The sequence below is a fragment of the Mesocricetus auratus genome, unplaced genomic scaffold (genome assembly GCF_017639785.1).
Source record: "Mesocricetus auratus isolate SY011 unplaced genomic scaffold, BCM_Maur_2.0 Super-Scaffold_100030, whole genome shotgun sequence".
Classification (NCBI taxonomy): domain Eukaryota; kingdom Metazoa; phylum Chordata; class Mammalia; order Rodentia; family Cricetidae; genus Mesocricetus; species Mesocricetus auratus.
This window is the reverse complement of record NW_024429211.1, coordinates 13,767,788-13,789,264: the sequence shown is the minus strand read 5'-3', so window position 1 is coordinate 13,789,264 and position 21,477 is coordinate 13,767,788. Positions and strand designations below refer to the sequence as shown.

The 21,477-nt window shown below is 52.7% G+C and overlaps 1 protein-coding gene across 1 annotated transcript in view; it reads left to right on the top strand.

Annotated features, from left to right (window-relative positions):
• The window catches only part of Nav2 (neuron navigator 2), a 347,498-nt gene extending 326,021 nt beyond the window's left edge, over positions 1 to 21,477 (top strand). Inside the window, 10 exon segments of the mRNA XM_013122863.3 lie at positions 88 to 183; positions 2,351 to 2,519; positions 4,031 to 4,266; positions 6,930 to 7,040; positions 7,042 to 7,085; positions 7,255 to 7,326; positions 8,078 to 8,274; positions 9,194 to 9,312; positions 15,825 to 16,028; positions 18,338 to 21,477. Of these exon segments, the coding sequence (XP_012978317.2) occupies positions 88 to 183; positions 2,351 to 2,519; positions 4,031 to 4,266; positions 6,930 to 7,040; positions 7,042 to 7,085; positions 7,255 to 7,326; positions 8,078 to 8,274; positions 9,194 to 9,312; positions 15,825 to 16,028; positions 18,338 to 18,463 (1,374 nt within the window). The 3' untranslated portion in view covers positions 18,464 to 21,477.

The window sequence follows — 21,477 nt, the reverse complement described above, 5'->3', positions numbered from 1 at the left end:
GGAGCACTGGAATTGCCTAGGCGTCTGCTCAACCAGGCCAGAAAACAGCTAGCTGCTCCTCACCTGCGCATGTCTCCTCACCCTTAGGACTCCAGACCACACCTATTCCTTATTGGCTGCATTGGAGTCAGTGGCAAGACAAAATGGGACGTGCTCGATGGGGTGGTTAGACGGCTGTTCAAAGTAAGTGTCTCAAGAAGAAAACCACCGCTGTGGGCTTGGAGAGGGAGGAGAGCCTTGTTTCCAAAACTGCTTCCCGAGCCTACTCTCCCCTTGTCGTTACGTTGCTAGGACTTGTCCCCTGGTCCTCCAAGGCCAGCTGGTAAACGTCATTTCACAGGGGGGTCCCTAGAGCTGTGTCCTGTTCAATATGGTTTCAGTCTCTGACCTGGGGAATGAAGCCCAGGCAGCCCGTTGGGCTACACATACATGACCAACACCCCACATCAACCCTACAGTCTCTGTGCGAAGGATGCCGGGATGGCCACATCACAGGATTGGGCATTTGCCGTATCAGAAACGGCTAGGGAGTACCAAAGTGAGTTTTGGGGCTCAAGGTGATTTTTAAAGAAGCTCTTGTTTTTTTTTTTTCTTATGCCCCAAAATACATCAGCAGCACTAGGTATGAATCATATTTCCTGAGTAGTAATAGCCCTTACTTATCCCAGAGAGCACACCAAGCCCTTTGTTGCCCCATTTCACGAGACAGAAAGCAGCCTGGTGCCACCCACTTAGAAGAAGACCGGAGGTCTAGCTCTGTCATCTTACCAAACCTGACTTAGCTAGCCCACTGCCGTCGCCTCTAGCATGTGGGTCAAATGGCTTCTCACAAGGAAAATTCAGTTCTTTCTTTCTTTTTTCTTTTTGAGAATTTGTATCCGAATGCTTTACCTACATCTATGTCTGGTGTCTGGTGCCCTCAGAGGCCAGAAGAAGGCATCAGATCCCCTAGAGCTGGAGTCACTGATGGTTGTGAGCCACCATATAGGTGCTGGAAACTGAACCTGAATCCCCCAGAAAAGCAGCCAATGCTGTTAACCACTGAGCCATCTCTCCACACTCCAAACACAATGTTTTGTTTTTGTTTTGTGCGATAGGGCCTTATATGTGGCCCTGACTGTCCTGGAACTCACTCTGTAGACCAGGCTGGCCTCAAACTCACAGAGATCCGCCTGCCTCTGCCTCCCGAGTGCTTGGACTAGATGCATGTGCTCCGACACCTGGCCTGGATTTGGATTTAGTCCTTCAGACTGAATACAGCATTCTCATCATGAAAACCAGACAGGAAGGGCTGGGACAGACCAGTTCTGCCTCCTCACCAACGCCCAGCAATCTGAGGTGTGCTTGGATGAGAGAGGCAGTAACGTAGGCTCCTAGAGTCGCAGTAAATAAGGGAGTGAGGCCACTGAGGACCTGAGATGTTCCGTGGCACCATCCAGCCCCGTTTCCTTGGCAAGCTCCTGGCCTATGAGAGACCTTGTCTCAATAAATAAGGTGGAGGGTATCTGAATAACGACCCCTGAGGTTATCCTCTGTACACACACACACACACACACACACACACACAAATGCATGCACAGAGCTATGCCTACATGTGCGCGTGTGCACATACAAGTGACTTAAGGAAAGAAGATTTGTTCATTTTTTTTTCTCACTGCGTAAGAGCAGACACAGCCCATCGTGGCAAAGAAGGCACAGGGGCAGGAATGCAAGGTCATGTGACATCCACAGGTCAGAAGCAGCCCCAAGAAATGCTACCGGCTCCCTTCGTCTTTCTTAACTCAGTCTCGGACCCCGGCCCATAGAATAGTCCTGCCCGCTTTTAGGTTAGGTCTTATCACACCGGCTAACCTCACGCTTTGCTGGTTTGTCCCTAGGTGACTGCCATCACAGTCAAATGAATCCCACGTTTTCCTTTGGAAGTTGCACAGCCGTTAACCCGGCGGCAGCAGACTGTGCTGCATCTTTACTTTGAGCCAACATGGGAGGGGGGGCGGGAAGGAACTTACCGCCGGCTACCTTTTATGAATTGTTTAGCACCATCCACAGACCCTGATGCCGTCGAGATTCCAGCCCATTTCAGGGAAAGCTGCCTGGCCTCCTATGCTTGTGGTTCACCCACATTAAATCTTCATGGTCTTGCTTTTCCCCCAACCCTAAGTAAATGCATCTGCCTGTTAAGAGGCCTGGGGTTCAAGGACGTGTTTCCCAGAGTGTGTGCCGCAGTTTGGTTTCAGTTCAGGTGCCATCTGAGGAAAGAGAGGGCACCCCCGCCAATCACCCAGTGAAGATGGTAGTCCCAGCGGGTTTGAGCCAGCCCTCTGATGGGGGTCCTGCTTTATGTCTCCAGGAATACATCATCCACGTGGACCCGGTGAGTCAGCTGGGGCTGAACTCAGACAGCGTTCTTGGCTACAGCATCGGTGAGATCAAGCGCAGCAACACCTCAGAGACCCCCGAGCTCCTCCCTTGCGGCTATCTGGTGGGTGAGAACACCACCATCTTGGTGACTGTCAAAGGTGAGTGGCGGCTGGCTGGGCAGTCTCGGTGCGCAACTGTAATCCTAGCACTCGGGGAGCCAGGGCTACAGAGTGAGTTCCAGGACACTCAGGGCTACATAGAGAAACCTTGTCTTGGGGTTGGGGGCAGGGAGGCTAACAGGCTGCTCGCAGAAGCTGGCACTTTCTTCCAGGGGTCAAAGTGTGTCTGTTTTCACTGTGCGTGTGGGTGGTTTTTTTCCCCCTCTCTTACCTCAACCACCCCTACTTCGTTGCACCATCAGGAAACAAATCACTTCCGTTTATTGCTGAAATTAGACATCAAAAGGTCCCATTAGCGTTATGACTGAGCTGATGAGAGACTAATAACTCCTTAATAACCCTGTTGAAATGGCACTTTACCAAAGCAAAGCAATGAAGGCTGCTTGCCAGCCGGCCTTGGGTGTGAGCCCATTCCACGGATGGGTAAACTATGACGTACTAGAGGCAACAGGAAAGTGGCTGCAAGCATCCTGATGATATCACTCCTGCCCGCATACCCAGCTCCTGGATGTGTTATACGTTCTGGGTATCACGTTTCCTGGTCTTCCATTCCTTGTCCCTGCAGACTCATGATGATCTCATAATGCAAAATGCTTTCAGTATGATTTCAGAAAGCCCCATAGCTTTTAATACCTTTAAGACTCTTTAAAAATCCCAAGTCTGAGTCTCATCCGAGATGCAAGGCAAACTGGGAGGTGCTGTCAAAAGTAAAACCAAGTTGTATACTTCAAATACGCAATGACACAGTATTAGCATCCCCATTCCGGAACGGAGCATGGGTTATAGCTAGGGATGTTTGGACCAAAGAAAGACCGAAACTTAGTGGCCTAAAGAGTTAATCCTGCAGCTGTGCGTCAAGTATCTTGTGTTTGTGATGGAATCAGCTGGCCTCCAAGGGTTTGGGTAGCCCTGGTCCCCCACTTTTCCTGCCTTAGCACCCGTAGTCTCCCTTAAATCAGCTCCATTCCATACCTGAAGCCTTCATCCGTGGGTTATCTCATGATCCTGGCCTCTCCAGCATCCTGGGGTCGCCGTCGCAGCGTACGCTACCCCTCCATAGCTTCATGCAGTGGATTCTCAGGGATTCCCCTTGCAGAGATTCTGACCCTGTCAATCATGGCTTAGCCTCAGCAGCTCTCTAGCACCCTAAAGCAGAAATTCATGACCTCATCAGTCCTGCATCTTACCTAAGCGTGAGCAGCGTGGTGCTGGGCAGGAAGGAAAGAGGAGAGAGGAGAAGAGGCAGCCCAGGGTCACGGCAGACACAGTCAGCTGGGATAGACACTATAGTGCTAGTAAATGCTACCTCGCAGACAGGAGTCCAGAGTTAGGGGAGGGTGACTTTCTATATACAACGGCAGCGGCAGCACTGGGCTCCCGGCCTCCAGAGTGCCTGGGTGGCCAGGAGTCGTAGGACTGCCCAGAAGAGGGATGGTGCCAGAGCTACCTGCCTTCCCCATCTCCAAGCTTTCCCCATCTGGTTCCAACAGGGCTCACGGAAAACAGCCTGGACTCTCTGGTGTTCGAGTCCCTGATCCCCAAGCCCATCCTGCAGCGCTACGTCTCCCTGCTCACCGAGCACCGGCGCATCATCCTCTCGGGCCCCAGCGGCACCGGGAAAACCTACCTGGCCAACCGGCTCTCCGAGTATGTGGTCCTTCGGGAAGGACGGGAGCTGACAGACGGCGTCATCGCCACCTTCAATGTGGACCACAAGTCCAGCAAGGTGAGGAGGTCATCCTGAGCCCTGCTGTACCTTGGGCTCTTTCGATGCTGCTGGCACCACCACTGTGAGCATTTCCACGCTCTCCGTCCTAGCAAAGCCAGGAAAGGAGCTCAGAACGGGGCTTACAGGAAGGAATGCTGCCGGGCGGATCCTTCCCCGCCAGGAGCTCCACCTGGGGCAGGCCAGTCCTGCCCACTTAGTCACAGCGATGGCTCCTTCAGTTCATCAGGGCCTTACCATGTGCTTGCTGGGCGTCATTATCCCCCCCTCCCCAAATAAAACCCTTTCTTGAGTCCACAATAGCACCAATAACAACAGTCACGGCGGCTGTCACTGATGGGCTGTCTGTCCCATGAGCAGCAGATTGTCCTCACAAAGCCCTTCAAGGACTAGCTGTCCTTGTCTCCGTCTCACAGGGCTGACAACAGGACATTTGTCACACGCCTAACACAGCTCCGACCATACTAAGTGTTGGTACCGGGGCTCAGGCGCCTAACACAGCTCCGACCATACTAAGTGTTGGTACCGGAGCTCAGGCGCCTAACACAGCTCCGACCATACTAAGTGTTGGTACCGGAGCTCAGGCGCCTAACACAGCTCCGACCATACTAAGTGTTGGTACCGGAGCTCAGGCCGTCTCTCAGAGCCTTGTGCATGACCAGCTCCATTGCCCCTCATAGTAAACAGTGGGGACTTGTAGATGGAGTTCTGACCCGGTCTGGGCCTCGGGGCTGTGAAGGGTTTTTGCAGTGTCCTTCATTTGTTCATTCGTTCGTTCGTTCATTCATTCATCCTCCATCATACAGTGAAAGCTCGTGACTTCCGGCTCCCTTCAATGTCGTACAGCACAGCCGGTGAATTGGATAGGGCTCCTCTGCCTTACGATTCTCCTCGTGCCCTGAGAGGCTTAGATCTCGTGCCTCAGTTTACCTGTCTGCCCCGTTTCTAGCTCCCCTTGCAGTTTTGATGTAGGGACGGGGATGAGAAAAGCTCTCCTCTCTCTGTCTACAGCTCATGTGAGTAGGCCACATGGTGAGTGACTGACAAACTGTGCCCGAGTTGATCCCATCTCCCTGGGCAGACTGCCCATGTAGAGCCTGGCTGAGCCAGGCACCGCAGGCCTAGGTAAGGAGGGTGGGGGTTTCCAAAGGGGAAGGAACCAGGAGATCTGCCCGTGCTGAGCAGTGGCTGAGAGACTGAGGAAAGCCTCGAGCATTTCCATGAGCCAGCTACATTTTTACCCCTCTCCAGGGAAGCACATGCATGAGGTAGAGGATTCATCCATCGGCCACTGAGCAGCTAGGCCAGCCTCTAAGATGGGTGGTTTTTGCCGGCATCCGAGTCTGATGTAGCCTGTTGCTTACCCCTCAAGCCGGTTGCTTGGCTCTTTCCCTCAGCTTCTGTAAAAAAAAAAAAAAAAAAAAGAGCTAATCACAGCCCATCCATTACAGAGTTACCATGCTGCCTAAGTGTCCTGGGTGTGTCCAGCTTACAGTATGAGGCTGATGTCATCGGACACTCCTGAGAAGTTCTGGAAAGCTACCTTCCCTGCTAACCACCCTCTCCATCTGATGTGTAGCCCTAACCCAGGCACACTGGGCTGTGTTCCATTCCCCAGCCCGGACAACACTCAGTTGCAGCCAGTTGTAAACAGGTCCCTGGTTACACAGACTCACCAGCCCCTGCACACTCTCCTGTCCTCAGAGCATGCCTAGCAGCACTTTGTGTGGCTGGGGACCTCTCCCGTGCTGGTGGCTTCTGCAAAGCTAGTTCTCAGGAGCGTGCTTTGGAGACAGCTAGAGATAAGCCACCTGCCTTCAGAAACCTAATGGCAGGAAATGATGGTTTCCTAAGGAAACCGTTGAATGGGAATTAAAGACTGGCCCTCAGGGCTGGAGAGGTGGCTCAGAGGTTAAGAGCACTGACTGTTCTTCCAGAGGACCTGAGTTCAATTCCCAGCAACCATATGATGGCTCACAACCACCTTGAATGAGATCTGGCGCCCTCTGCTGGCATGCAGAAGATTGTATACATAATAAATAAATAAAATATTAAAAAAAAAAAAGACTGGTCCTCTAGGCTGGAATGATAGCTCAGTCAGTGAAGTACTTGCAAAGAGGACCTGGGTCGGACCCCAGAGTCCACTTTTTAAAAAAAAAGCTGATAGGATCGCATGCTTATAATCCAAGCACCGGAGAGGCAGAGACAGGCAGATAGATGCCTTGGGTTCAGCAGACAGACAGCCCAGAGAGAGACAGAGACAGAGACAGAGAGAGACAGAGACACGGAGAGACAGAAAGACAGAGACAGAGAGAGAGAGGTTTGTCCTCTGTCTTGCACACACAAGTACACACATGCAGAGGCATGTGTGTATGCATATGTGCGCATTCGCAAAGGAGAAATAAAGAGGGCCTTGGACACACACTTTATAAGTGGCAGGAGGCAGAATATGGGCCTCCCCTGTCTATGCCCTTAGTGTCCCTCAAGCACCGTGCTGCAAGTACTGTGCTGATGACCCGTGACAGGCAGGTGTCGTGTCCACAGTGTGACATCATCATAAGGGGACCTTCCGCCGGCCTTGGCCTTGGTCAGCGCAGGCCTGGGGCATGTAGCCCTTCCCCGGAAGGCTGGTTCCTCCAAGCTCATTCTCCTGGCCTCCGCAGGAGCTTCGCCAGTACCTGTCCAACCTGGCTGACCAGTGCAACAGCGAGAACAGTGCCGTGGACATGCCGCTCGTCATCATCCTGGACAACCTGCACCACGTGAGCTCTCTGGGGGGAGATCTTCAACGGGCTGCTCAACTGCAAATACCACAAATGGTAAGGATGGGCCCTAGACCCCAGGGACGGGGTGGGGGTGGGGCATGCCGGTGAAGTGGTGCGTGCACAGCCAGAACCGGGGAGGTAGCCAGCTGCCCTGGGGTCCCCCAAGCCCCTGCTCTCCGGCTCACCCCTAACCTGGCTCCTCCTCTCATTGCGCTCCCTGCAGCCCTTACATCATCGGCACGATGAATCAGGCTACCTCTTCTACTCCCAACCTGCAGCTCCATCATAACTTCAGGTAAGGCCTCCATCTCCGGGCAGATGGAGAGTACAGAGAGAGAGGGGGGGGAGGGTGGGTGCGCAGCCCTCTCAGAGTAAGGCCTCCATCTCCGGGCAGGTGGAGAGTACAGAGAGAGAGAGAGAGGGGGGGAGGGTGGGCGCTCAGCCCTCTCAGAGTGCCTGCTGTGTGCTGGACTCCCTGGCGGGCCCCTTCACTTAATGCATATAATTCTCCCGGAAGCCTTGAGTTCCATTTACCTTTGTGTTTACAATGAAGAATGGGCCCCCGCCCGAGGAACTTGGTGACTTATGAGCCACGCACCGGTTAGAACTGAAGCCTGAACCCCGACCCTTGTGACTCTCAGTCACTGGGCCAGTATCAGGGAAGGCAGCTGTGGCCATATGTGCGTGTCTCTGTTCTGCATGAGCAGTGACAGCCCCTCCCTTGAAATGTCCCCATGTCGCAGGGTCTGCCGGTTCTGGCTGCTGTGAATCCCTAGGATGGCTGGTCGCCATCTGAGGATGGTCTAGCTCCATGCAGGACGGTGATGACGCTTGCCCTGGCATCGCTCAGCACCCCTGCAGCCTGCCCTCATCTCTGCCCGAGCCTCTCCTTAGGCTTGATCCCGAACCCGTTTTCACTGGCCAACACGCAGGCCTCTGTCTAAGATGTATGAAATGCAATGTATTCCCACACACTCTGGTTTTGGGGGCTTGCCATGCCTTGCTGGGTGTCCTTGTGGTTGAAAGGCATTCCTTGACTCCCCTAGGTGGGTGCTTTGTGCCAACCACACGGAGCCCGTGAAGGGTTTCCTTGGCCGCTTCCTGAGGAGGAAGCTCATGGAGACGGAGATCAGTGGGCGGGTACGCAATGTGGAGCTGGTGAAGATCATCAACTGGATCCCCAAGGTCTGGCATCACCTCAACCGCTTCCTGGAGGCCCACAGCTCCTCGGATGTCACCATCGGTAGGTGGGAGGCCAGGCAGGCTGGGGCAGGCTGCTGGGCGGATGGAGTGGGTAGTGGTCTCCCAAGAGCCTTGGCTCCCTCATGCACTGTCCTCTGGGTCCTGGCCAGGACAGCACTCAGCAGATAGGTCATGCTGTTCCCAGAGATTTCAAAAAAAGGGGAGGGGGCAGAGTGACACCTGGAGACAAAGATGAACCCACCATGGTGTCTACAGAGATATAGGCTGGGGCAGAAACAGCTATCATACAACTGAGCCCCTCCCCAGGAGCTGAACTCCCCACTGGGTTGGCTTTGTTTTTAAATGGAAAGTGTTCCCAGATTTGCAGAGGGTCAGGGATTAAAACAGAGCAGAAGACCAGGTCTTCCTGGTCCCAACATCATTTGAGTTCATTCCTCCGGGCCGTGTCTGCACAGCCGTGTCTTCCGGAGCTGTGGTCACAGGGTAGGTGTGTGTGTGTATATATATATATATATATATATATATATATATATATATATATATATATATATATATATGCAAAGCCTGTTTTACATCTCATCTCCTGAGCCTTCTGTGCCAGTGCTCGGTTTAGAGGTTACTTTTTAAAACCTGCAGAATAATCACAATAATTTACGTAATCATGTCTTCTCTCTTACACATTTAGTGGGTCTATCTTTTAAAAATCAAGATCAGTACCTCTGCTGAGAACGCCTTCTCTGCAAGCCTTCTCCTCTCTTTCTCATTGAGGGTCGGGGTGAGAGGGTTGGAGTACCCTCTTTGGAGCCCAGCTGCCAGGAGCCTGCTACCATCAGCTCCTCAAGCCACCAGCCCCACACTGCTTAGAAAGTCCAGTATCTCTCCAATGCGGAGGCTTAGGCCAGGGGTCTGACACCACCCCGGTCCATCACGATGCTGATGTGTTTCACTGTGGTCCCCAGGTCCCCGGCTCTTCCTGTCATGTCCCATCGATGTGGATGGTTCCAGAGTGTGGTTCACTGACCTGTGGAACTACTCCATCATCCCCTACCTCCTGGAAGCCGTCAGAGAAGGACTCCAGGTGAGAGACACACTCCTTTTGGCTTCCTCAGACTTGAGTGCCCTGTACTGGTGACCCTATGAGGTCTTCAGTGTGGCACACGGTGGAAATGGCTATCTTCCTCTGTCCTGCCAGCCCCAAATAACAACACGGACACTTTTTATTAGCAATGAAAGCTCGGGCTTTAGCATAGACTAGCTTGTCTCAGGCAGCTCTTACAACTTAACCATTTATATTAGCCTGCGTTCTGTCACGTGGCGTTACCTCGTTTTTTTCACCTTGCACTTCCTGTTTCCTGTCCTTCTGACTCTCGACTCCACCCTTCCTCTTTCCAGGGTCCTCTTTGTCCCCGCAAGTTCTGCCCAACCTTTGTAGCTATTGGCCATTCAACCTTTTATTACACCAATCCCAGTACTACATTTTCACACAGTATACAAATATCCCACAACAGACAGCAGCTAGCCATAGTCTTGGCTTAGATGCAAAGCATTTCACCTGTCTGCCTTATTGAGCAAGGAGATTACAGCATTGCTGTGCCACAGAGAGTTGTACAATTAAATAAAACCATAGCCATCAAGCCTCCAGCATAGGAACATAGAAGAAATGAAACCAGATTTGTGGGTAGCACCCCATGTAAGGATTCAGGCATTAATGCTGGCCTGCTCCTGTCACCTGGCAGAATGCACTCGGGCAGTACTCTGGTCAGCCCAGGGTTCTGTGACTACCTGTCTGCACACAAGTGCAAAGGACCCCTTTAAAAGAAAGACCCCCGCCCCCGCCCACTTACACTCTCTTAACTGCTGTTCCCCTGGGACAGACAGGACTTTTCCTGTCTCCCTCTTCTCTTCTGTCCTCTCTATGGTCTCTGTGTCTCTTTACCTCTTTTCTCTTTGCTTCCTCCCCTTTTCCCTTTCTAATAAAACTTCTCCCTTAAGCTCTGTCTAAATGACCTGTTTGTCCCTCCACCTTGGTCTCCCTTGCCTGCTATGGAATCCACCAAGGTCCCCACAAGCTTTATTATAACACCCCACAATTTGTTCCTTTGTCTTCTATGGTTCAAGCCTTGGATCAGGCCTAAAACCTACCCAGAGTTTTGTTATTATCATTTTTCAAGAGGGAAAAACTGAGGCCCAAAGACAGTGAGTTGCTTTAGATCATCAAAACAGCTGGGTGGTGGTGGTGGCGCACACATTTAGTCCCAGAACTTGGGAGGCAGAGGCAGTCGGATCTCTGTGAGTTTGAGGCCAGCCTGGTCTACAGAGCGAGTTCCAGGACAGGCTCCAAAACTACACAGAGAAACCCTATCTTGAAAAAACAAAACAAACAAACAAAAAACGATCATCAAAACAGAGCTTCAACTAGGCAGAATAGGGGACTCCTGAAATCCTGCACTTGGGAGTTAGGAGAGGCATGTCATGAGTTTGAGGTTACAGTGGTAGAGTACTTACCTAGCACAGGCAAGACCCTTGGTTCTAGCTGAGGCACCACAACAAAACAAAACAAAGCTCAGCAAATCTGCAATTTGAACCTTCACCTTCTAAACTTCATCCTAGGTGCTTAGGACTTGTCTGCCTGGCCTTAGGACCCCTCACAGGTGGCTCTGTATATCCCTCCTGCTCAGCAGCAGCTGGGGAACATCCACTGCTGTCACTCAGCTTAGGAGTTACTGGGGGTGTATCATTTCACTGCAGTTTGGGGTGGTTTGATTGTTGGCTGCCCGGACTCCTGCTGCCCCCGTGGCCACCTCCCCCTCCCCCAAGTTCTCCCACTCGTGTCCTCTTTGCCCCAAGCTGATCTTCTGATAAAGGCAGGGGAATGACCTGAGTCACTTGGGGGAAGTCAGAGACTGCTGAGCAAAGATTTCCAAGGTGTCCAAGGAGGCACAAGCCATTCTTGAACATAACAGATGGTTCCCTTCGTCCTCCTCAGTCACTGGTGGTACCAAGTGTTGTAATGTAAGAAAAGCAGCATGAGAGAGAAAGACACCATGTGACAGGGTTCAAGCAGAGGGTGTTTTTTTGTTTTGTTTTGTTTTGGGAAAGGGATCATAAAAGGGGGGTGGAAGTAGGGAGACCAGCCTCCTGAGACAGGAGCAGCAGGAGAGAAGAGAAAGGAAAGACAGGGAGAGAAGGATGGGAGGTGGGCAGGGCCCTTTTAAAAGGGAACACAGTGAATGTGCACAGGTGGCTGCAGCTGAGGGTGGATCCTGTCAGAACCCCAAGGGCAGGCCAGTATAGATGCCCCTCCCATTTGGAGCTGAACTGAAAGGGAGGCTTTGGACATACCCGGGGAGGACACCCTTCTGCGCTTCGTTCTGCTCAGGGAGCCATTGCAGAGGGGCCTTTTCCTGCTGGAGGGGCAACCTCTCTTCCCCCCACCAAGAGCAAGGCCACAGGTGGGAGGGGCTTCAGAGTGGCTGCTGAGCAGCCTGCCTATGGCAGGAACAAGCAAATGTGTCATCCTGGCTTCTTAGAGGAGGCAGTAAAAGGAGCCGAGTTAGGGTTCTCCCTGGCGCCACCCTGCCCCACGTCTCTGAGCTCTGCCTTGTGGATACGTGCAGGAAGCAGCCCTGAATTTTGCTGGTTCGTAAGGAATTGCTGCGGTCTGGGCAGGGTTTGGGTGGGAGTTTGAGGATAAGGAGGGCTTGCCATCTGCCAGGCATCACACCAGAAGCCTGACACCCCCCGCAGCCCTGTAGGAAGGGCAACCAGGGCCAACCGGAGCTTGGACATTAACACAGTTCCCTCAGCAGCCCATGGTGGCTGAATGAACGCTGGAGTCCAGAACCGTATGACAACTACAGCTACTTTGTAACTCTGAGGCTGCCCCGAGGTCTCTGTTAACTTACAAAGAAACTGTTTTAGGTAGCCAGGGAACAAAGTATTCATTGAGTTTAGTTGGGTCTTCGATGGTTTTCTTAAGAACAGTACTTCACGTAGTCCAAGCTGGCTGGCCATGAACTCCCGATCTTCCTGCCTCAGCCTCCTGCAAGCAGGGATTGTAGACATGTGCTACCACAGTTGGCAGTGTTCTTGTTTTGTTTTGGTGTTGTTCGATACAGGGTTTCTCTGTGCAGACCAGCTTGGACTCGAACTCACAGAGATCCATCTGCCTTGGAATTAAAGGCATGGCCTCCTATACCCAGTTCAGTGTTAGTCTTTAAATGTTCTACGCATAATTTCACTTGATAAGAGTATTCCTTTATTTTAAAAAGCTCATTTCAATGGCAGCACACGCCTTTACTCCCAGCACGCAGGAAGAAGAAGCAGGCAGATCTCTGTGAGTTCAAGGCCAGCCTGGTCTTCAGAGCGAGTTCCAGGACAGCCAGGGCTACAAAGAGAAACCCTTGAAGCAACCAAAAACAAACAAACACACAAACAAAACACTCATTTCAATTCCCCTCTCCGTTGGTTTTCTCTAAAGGCAAGCTCAGTGTGTGCCGGGTACTGTTTGGGGTCCCTGGCTCCTCACCCCACCTCACCCTGCACGGTGGCCTGGAGGGGAGCATACTAAAGTTTAGAGCATGCGCGCCCTTCCCCGGCCAAGGCTGTAAGCCAAGAAGCCGTGCAGACCTGAGAATGGGCTCCAAAGGGACTGTCACATGTTATGAGCCAGGAAGAGGGCTGCCCATGGGGAAGTCCTGCTGAGCCCTGGCTTAGCATCAAACTCAGGTGGTCCATGCCTGAGGGAACACGTCAGCGCCCCCTAGTGGATACTGTATTCAAGCTGTAGCTTTTTTTCTGGAGTGTTTGTGTACATGTTTGTGTCTCTTCTGTGTTGTGTGTGTGTGTGTGTGTGTACATAAATGCCTAGAAATATTTCCTAAATGTGAATGTTGCTGCTGCCATGCACATCCAGGAGCCTTGTGCTTCCCGTAGTGTCAGGAGTCTACGGCAGCCCAAATCTTAGTTTCCAGTGTCTTGGCTTCGTTTGTCACTCCGTCCACCTGCCCACCTGTCCCTCCGCTGCCCTCCAGGGTCTGCAGCAGAGCCATGGAGCTACGCAACACCTTCTTTGCTTGCGTCTGACTGACCGACTGACTCATGGCCACCTGGCCTTGACCGTGTCCCGTGGAATGTAGGAAGACACATAAATGTTTTCTCTCCTTACGGCTAATGTTCGCTGTCCCTGCATAACGCTTACCTTATGACTCAGTTCATAGTCCCGTTCCCCTTTGTCATGTCAGAAACACTCGCCAATGTGTCTGGAGTCTGCAGGGTGGGGCGATTCGGGAAGACCCGGCGTTGGGGTGGACGGGTGCTGGGAAGGACAGGAGTAGTGAAATGACAGTCAGGGACCTTTCATCGGTCCCCAAGGTCCTCTGACACCCTGGGAAGTCTCCCACACCAGCTGTGGCTCTCACGTCTGCAAGTGGAAAATTCTGACCTATGGGAGCCTTTTACTGGTCCAGCTTCTAGAAGCCCAGATGCTCTCAGAAACTGTCAGTGGTCTGGGGCTAAGAATGAAGAGCGAATGGGTTCAAACCAACGGGCCTCAAGAAGGCTGAGCACTCCCAGCCGCCGTCCTTCCTTGAGGGTGGCCCCAGAGAGGCAGTCTTGATGCTTCGGAGGGAGAGGAGGGATCTGAGTTACCTCCTTCAGCTGTAACACCCGAGCTGCTTCTGTGTCCTCTTCAATCCTGACCCATCAGTGGGTTCATACCTGCCCCTTCCCTGATTCCTTCCTGCTCAGACTGAAGGGCTTCAGGCTGCTGGGCTGAGTTCACGGACAAAGACTTGCATTGCCCCAGAGGAACGCAGCTGTAGCAACAGACTAGGCTAGAGGCCAGACTGGGTCGTGGGGACACAGGGAGCTGGCATCTGCAAGATGATGTCATAGGAGGTGCTGGGGTCAAATGAGGAAGGAAGCTACTATACTACAGAGATGGGTTTATCCAAGGAGTGTGGAGGATGGCATCCTGGATAGAATTCCAATTCTAGGACCTGGGGTAACTCAGGTGACACGGGGGGGGGGGGGGGGGGAGCCGGACAGGATACCCACCAGGAAGAATAGGAGAAAGAACGGGGCACCTTGGCCAGTCTGAAGTCTGGCCAACAGGCTGCTCTCGGGCTCTGAGGTCTCACTGAGTCATGTGGTTTCTGCTGATTCAGAGGGGTCCCCTGGGTGAGGTGAGAGGGGTAGGCCCGGAGAAGTGAGCTTGAGTCTCGGGTTTGAATCCAGCTCTGCCTTCCCGCCTTTCACGTCGACATGGCTGTTAGGTTCTGGTTTCCGGTCTGGTAAGAGGGGGCGCCAGCTGAGTAGCCTGGCTCCGTCCGGCTGAGAGCCTGTGGTTCTATTGGGCCCGAGCTGGACCCAGTTATGTTCTGGCTTCGGTACCTTTCCACTGCAGCTTTCTAGACAATGGAAGGTGGGGTGGGGTCTGGAATTTTCCATCTACGTACCCCGAAGTCATTGTAGAAATAACTTTTTACAGCCTAGACAGCCCCGCCCCGCCCGTCTGTGAGCGTGCCCTGTCGTGTCTGCTTTGATGCCAGTGGCCAGTGCGCAGCTGACTTGATTTGCAATGGCTTTCTCTCCTCCTTCCCGGGACTGCGCCCATCCGTAAAACACGGGAGAAGTACTTCTGTTAGAGTCATCACACTGCTCACTCCTCGGCCCCCGGCCCCCAAGGTGCCAAGGCATGGCATGAAAAGCCGATAGCCACATTAGACCTGGCAGCGCAGTGGTCAGAGCCTCCCTCGCTGTGTGTGGGAAGTGACCCGGCCGAGGTTTCTGTTTTTTAAACAAAGCCCTCGGCAACGGCCAATAAAATTGTTGCAGGCCTGGGGCCTCAAGGCTTGAGAGAAGCTTCTCGAAGCAGGACGCGTTGGCCTTATGAGGATTCACAGCTTTTGGTCACTTATGGCTAAGTCACGATGTAGTTTGCTCCTGGGGGAATAAACTGGTTACTGTTGTGGACAGGTCTGAGAACTCCTGAGCCACCAGCGAAGGCCTCATCTCTTTTGTCCATGCACGGTGTCCCCTCTTAGTGCTGTGCTTAAAAGGGGACCAGCCTGCCTGCACAAGAACTCTGAGAGTCAGACACACTTGAAAAACTGGGAGTTCAGGGGCTGGGGAGATGGTTCAGCGGCTCAAGTTCTTGTTCCAAGGAGGGGGGCCAGAGCTGAGATTCCCTAGAATCTATGTAAATTCCCAGTGGATGTGGTGTCCCTTCTGTACCTCCATGCTTAGAATGCACAAACGGGACCATCAGAGCAAGCCGGCAGCTAGACTAGCTGAACTCTGCAGCTCTGGGCTCAGCTGCGTGGCTGCCTCAATGACTAGTACTGTGTATGAAGTTCTGAGGAGGCTCCCAACATTGACGGGGCAATCCACAAGTGCACTCGTTCATGCATGTGTGAATGTGGACACACCACACACACACACACACCACACACACATCTTAGATGACTTCCTTGGTTCAGGGCGCTACATGAGGCGTAATGTTTGTTTGGGAGAGTTTCCGTCAAGCCACAACACTGGGACGAGGCGTCTCGGCCTGCCTCTCAACCGCAACCTCTGCCTGTTTTACAGCTCTATGGACGGCGTGCCCCCTGGGAAGACCCCGCCAAGTGGGTAATGGACACCTACCCGTGGGCTGCCAGCCCACAGCAGCACGAGTGGCCTCCCCTTCTGCAGCTACGGCCTGAGGATGTGGGGTTTGATGGCTACTCCCTGCCCCGGGAGGGGTCGACGAGCAAGCAGGTGCCACCCAGTGACGCTGAAGGAGACCCCCTGGTGAGTGGAAGCCATGGCCCGGATGTGAGGCCACGCTCTCTGGATATAGGGGATTGGCAAAACCTTGCCTCGGAAGGCTGGACTCACCCCACTAGTATGGATGGTTCTCTCTGGTCTTTTCTTCCACAGGAGCCTTTAACTTCCCTTAAGGTTTTTCTTGTATAAGGTTAGTTAGATGATCTTTTTTCTCCCCCTTTGAATGTCCTTACACATGTCCTCTGCCCACTGTTTGTCCTATGATTTGCATGTCACCATCTGTTGTCCCATAGAACGCTGGGGAGAGGAAGATGTGCTAAGGACCTGTCACCCAAGCTAGACAATGAGAGGCTTTGAGAGCGGGAGACAGGGGCGGAGGACATGATGGTCCCAACCCGGGTCCTCTGACTAGAGAGATAAGACTGAGCCAAGACACAAGAGAACTTCCAAACAAATAAAAAATAAATAAGGGAAGGGAGAGAGAGAGACAGAGACAGAGAAAGACAGATAGAGACACACACACACACACAGAGGAGAGAGAGAGAGAGAGAGAGAGAGAGAGAGAGAGAGAGAGAGAGAGAGAGAGGAGAGACCAATTTTGGATAGCGATGATAAAGCCCTAATGAATTCTGTGATTCTCTGCCAATACAAGACCCATACATAGTCATGCTGCCAAGTTATACCCCACTCATCAAAAAGCCAGAGAATGAGGAAGCAAATGTGCCCACGTCTCCACAGGCAAATGATGAACCTGCCTGAAACCCAGCCCCAGCTTCCGTGGCAGCTACAACAGAAGTACAGCAAAGAACACTTCTTACATTACATTAATGGAAGAGAATACTCTTAAAAGGGGGCAGCGGTAAGGCAGGAAGGGTTGGAAGGCAGTCAGATGGCTTGTTCTAGTCCCGGTGGCGCCAGCAGACTCAATACGTGCCGGCAGGTGATCTGGCTTGGCCGAGGCCTGTCAGTAGGTGTTGGGGCTGCGAATAGGTGCTGGGTGGAAGGATTCAATGCTGCTGTCCTGTCCATGGCCTGAAGGAGACACTGGAGCAGACATCTCTCAAGGCCAAGGTCATGTGGGGTCTTACTGAGGTCAGCAAGCTCACTGTGTCATGTCTTAGGTAAAAGCCCTTCATCCCGAAACATTTGGATGAAACTTGGAAGGTGCCCAGCCCTCTCAGAACAAGCCGTGCCCCTGGAAGGGTCATGCTGGCACAAGTACCACTCCCAAGTCAGATGCCTGCTGCATCCATCTCCTGGGTCTTCCTGCCCTTACTGATGCCCTCCTTCATCAGATGGATCCTTCCTGAGCACTGGACCAGCAGGGTTTTATCTCAGGACCATACACGGTGGTACTGGGGGTGTTAATAAGTCAATAACCATCCCTGCTGCCAAGGATGGGCTGCTGTGTAGCAGCCCTACCTCTCCTTGGTTCTGGCTCTGCAGAAAGAGAGCAACTTATGGTGCTATCCACCCCCTTCCCCAGGGAGACGCTGCTCAGCCTCTGCAGGGGAAGCTGATTTCATACTCTGCTATGACAGCCTTCTCCTTAACCTAGAGAGGCCCCTCCTCCTACTTACTTGGTATATGAAATACAAAATAGAGTTTATACTTACAAGCAAAACCAAAGATATTTTTGGTTGTCCCTCTCTGTTCCCAAACAAGTGGCCAGTACAGAACACAGGCCAGGGGAGGTTCGGAGCCAAGGCCTCCACTTGAGGTAAAGGTGACAGGCAACAGCTTGCCCTGCCAAAGCTTGCTCTGTACCAGGTGGCCTCTTTCTGAGTGCTCAACACTCTGCCACCTTTGATTCCCAAGAGATAAACCCTGGGTCCGATCCATTCATGGGGCGTCGGGGAGGCTTGGAGGCTTTGGGCTGTGACATGGTGTAGACCTCTGCAAGCTGTTTGTCCTGAGACTTTGTTCCTGGCAAAATGCTCCTGCCTTCCTGAAGGCTGTGGCCGCGGCTGAAGTCCCCGTGCCTCGGATGGCAAGGTTCCACAAGCAGAGGCTGCGGGATGGCATTTGCAGGGCTGTAGTCGCAGTGCAGTGCGTGTGTTAACTCAACCCGCATGTGGCACGACGGGGCGGGGAAGCAGTCATACTTACATTTGACCGGGCAAGGAAATGACACAGCAAGGGACCAGTGAAGCCTCTGGGGGGTCATGCGGCTAGTAACCAGGGAAGCTGGGATTCCGACTGCGTACCCTGTGCTCTTATCCTCAGCCTCTCCTGGGGGGCGAGTCTGGAGCAGATGGCAGGGGCTCCAAAGAGGCCGGGGTGGGCTCCCCAGCAAGCTGACAGGCTCTCCCACCTCCCCGCTGTCCCCACAGGTGACCATGCTGATGAGGCTGCAGGAGGCAGCCAGCTACTCCAGCCCGCAGAGCTACGACAGTGACTCCAACAGCAACAGCCACCATGACGACATCCTGGACTCGTCCCTGGAATCCACTCTGTGACCGAGGCGCGCCCCTCCCCCACTTCTCCTCGCCCCGTCCCACGCACCCTCCACCTCATTCTGAAGATGACTTCCTGAGCCAGCCCTGGCTGCCACCGCCTGGAAGCCAGAGCAGGGTGGCAGCCATAGGAGACCCTCATCCCCTGCACAGCTGTACTAGCCTCTGTCCCTGCTCTCATTCTCGTCTTTGCCCTGTTGATGTGGCCTCCGTGAGACACCGTAGATACTCCACGGGAAAGGATCCTCACCGTTGAAACATAAAGAGATCAAGTGGGAATTTTCAAAAGTAAGATCCCGCTCGGTGCCCTGAAACCCAGCAGCATCCCCCTACACGCCAATCCCAGGCAGAAAAGACTAGACCCGACTTGGAAACACAGACAACAGGGCTTCCCTCGGCACAGACCCTCCAGCTGGGGTCTGGCCACCAGCACCCCAGAGCCATGCCACCCACTCTCCACGGAAGAATTGGTGCTAATGAGGGCGCTTGCTTGGAGCGCCGCCCAGGGACGCCTAGCCATCATAGTCTCTGTTTTCCACATGGTGCTTCCTTCCCGAGAGGTGTTTTGTCTGTTCCAATACACCCCTGCCCCTTTTCAGCCCACCGGCCCCAGTGATCCGGGAGAGCCGATAGGGCTAGCACCACAGAAAAGCGGGCCGTTTCCGTCGTCCGTCTAAAGGGTCAGGTTTCTGTCCGCAAACACTGTGTACTGTGCAGTAGTTCTTTGGAGAACTATTGACCCCCTGCCTGTGTCTGCCTTTCTTCCTGGTTGATTGTGAAGGTCCTCCCACCCCCGCCAGAACCAGTCCTGTGCTGAAGGAAAGAGCTGAAAAGTGGTTGAGTTTGGCACCACCTCGGCTTTTCGGCATCCGCTGTCACGGTTCTGCGCCCCTCGCCGTCTCCTATGGGGCTGTGGGCGTCCGCGTCCTCGCAGATGGATGAGGACCAGTTCTCCTCTGTGGGCGAGCCACAGACCTTTCCCTCCCGACTCTGGGAACCCCACTTCATCACCTCAGTCACCCCAGCTACAGGAGCTGACAATGTATGTCCCCTCGTCAAAACACCGGCACTTTGCTCGGAACCGGCGTGACCCAGCTTAGCCAGGGAGGGGCTGCCACTCTTCCCAGAAACCTGGCCCTGCCTCCGTCCCGATGAGCCTTGCCTGACCTCTTTGGTGCTGACCGCCCCCCCCCATGCAATGCCTTACTGGTTTTTGTACTGAACCGTGTCCGTTCACATGCGTGTAGTGCGCCTGCCTGGGGTTGTGTGTGAGTGTGCTTCCCCCATCCAAGTAAACAGGGCTATGAGTCATCTGTTCATAAAGAGAACACGAGTTGCCGACTTCTCATCTGAAAGACTCATCTGTGTGGGTGTATGATTGTGGGGAAAAAATAGAGCGAGAGCGAGAGAGAGAGAGAGAGAGAGAGAGAGAGAGAGAGAGAGAGAGAGAGAGAGAGAGAGCCATTCTTTTTAGGTTCCTGTCAGTCTCCAGCCAGCAACCTCACTGGACAGTGGTCCCACAGGTTCATGCGGCATTGCAAATCCCTTCTCTAGGAGACACAGCTCAGTGTGCCATGACTTCAGCACGCTGGTGACCTCCTAACCAGGTATGGACACCATCACGCCCATTGTGTCTTAGCGTCTTTCCTGGCTGCAGTGAGGGTGTCTCTGTTACCAATCAGGGTTCCTAGTCCACCTTTCGCCATTCTATTGTTGGTTTGTCTCTTGGTAGTTTTTTATTTTTATTTTTATTTTCTTACCCTAAGAACTTGACCCAAAACTGCTCACTTTGCTTGCGATGGCGCTGTTTTTGTATTAACCCATTAACTGGTAAATAGCAGCATTTCCACTCCCTGCTGTAACCCCAGACTCAGTCTCCACCGCTCATGTGGTGTGAGTGTGTCCTCTGTTGTGTTGTTTGTAGTAAGACTTCTAAACCGTATGTCTAGCCTGTGAGCAGGGCCAAACCCTGAGCCTTCCAGTGTCCCTGAAGGGTTAGCCCTTCTCAGCCCTATCCCCAACAACGCCGTACACGCTCATACTGTGAATTGAGGAGGTTTTGAAATCGAGGCCCTCCTCCTGAGTGGTTTTCTCAGTCACCTTAGGAGTACACCCTGCTGTCCCGAGCTGTTGTCTCGATGTTACCCAGACTTCTCTCCCTCCACACCCAGGTACACAACGGAAACCTGTGTACCTGCTGCTGCCCTGTGGCAGGCGAGCAGTGACGTAGTTACATAGCCCTTGAGTGCTGCGAGGCGGGGCTGTCCCAAAGGCGCATCTCCTACTGTGTGTGTCATGAGTTTTCTTTCCTGTTGCTCAACCTTGGATAAAGTGACTTGGGACTCATTTAGGGCTCTGTCTAAAATGCTTCCATTTTTGCCTTTTTCTATGGATAGGCTAACTTTGAGATGTAGTAAATCCTATGCAACACTGATGCTGAGGTACCAGTAGGAGCCAAAAGCTTTCTTCCCAAGAGGCCGTCAATGAGGCGGGAAATCTTTTTAATTTAAGGTTGCGGCGGATCTTCCTCTGCTCGCGGGGACATCTTAGATTTTATTGTTTAATGTTCCACTTAAAAATACTGTGTGCCCAAATCTGACCATGGCAAATCTGTTTCAAAAGCAACTCTGCAGCTGTTGAAGGGAGGGTTTGCTGTTCTCACCTGCTTGTTTCAGGCCGATCCGTCTATGGAACATGTTCTATAAGATGTACATTTTTTCTTTTCGTTGTAACATAGAAATTGTAAATAACCAATGAAACTGCTGCATTTTGATGACTTTTTTCTAGCCATTTTTAAAGAGAAAACTAGGAATTGAGTATTTTGTGTACGGTATGTTTCCACCATCCCCCCCTCCCCTCCGGCGCCCCCCCTCCCTATTTAATTCTCATTTGTCATGAGGTTTTTGGGTTTGAGAACAATCCGCTGGAGATCTGCCCCATGTCATAGAAAATAAAGCCAATGATTGTACCACTCTTAAATTATTCATGATTCAATAAAGTTAATGCTTATTTATTCA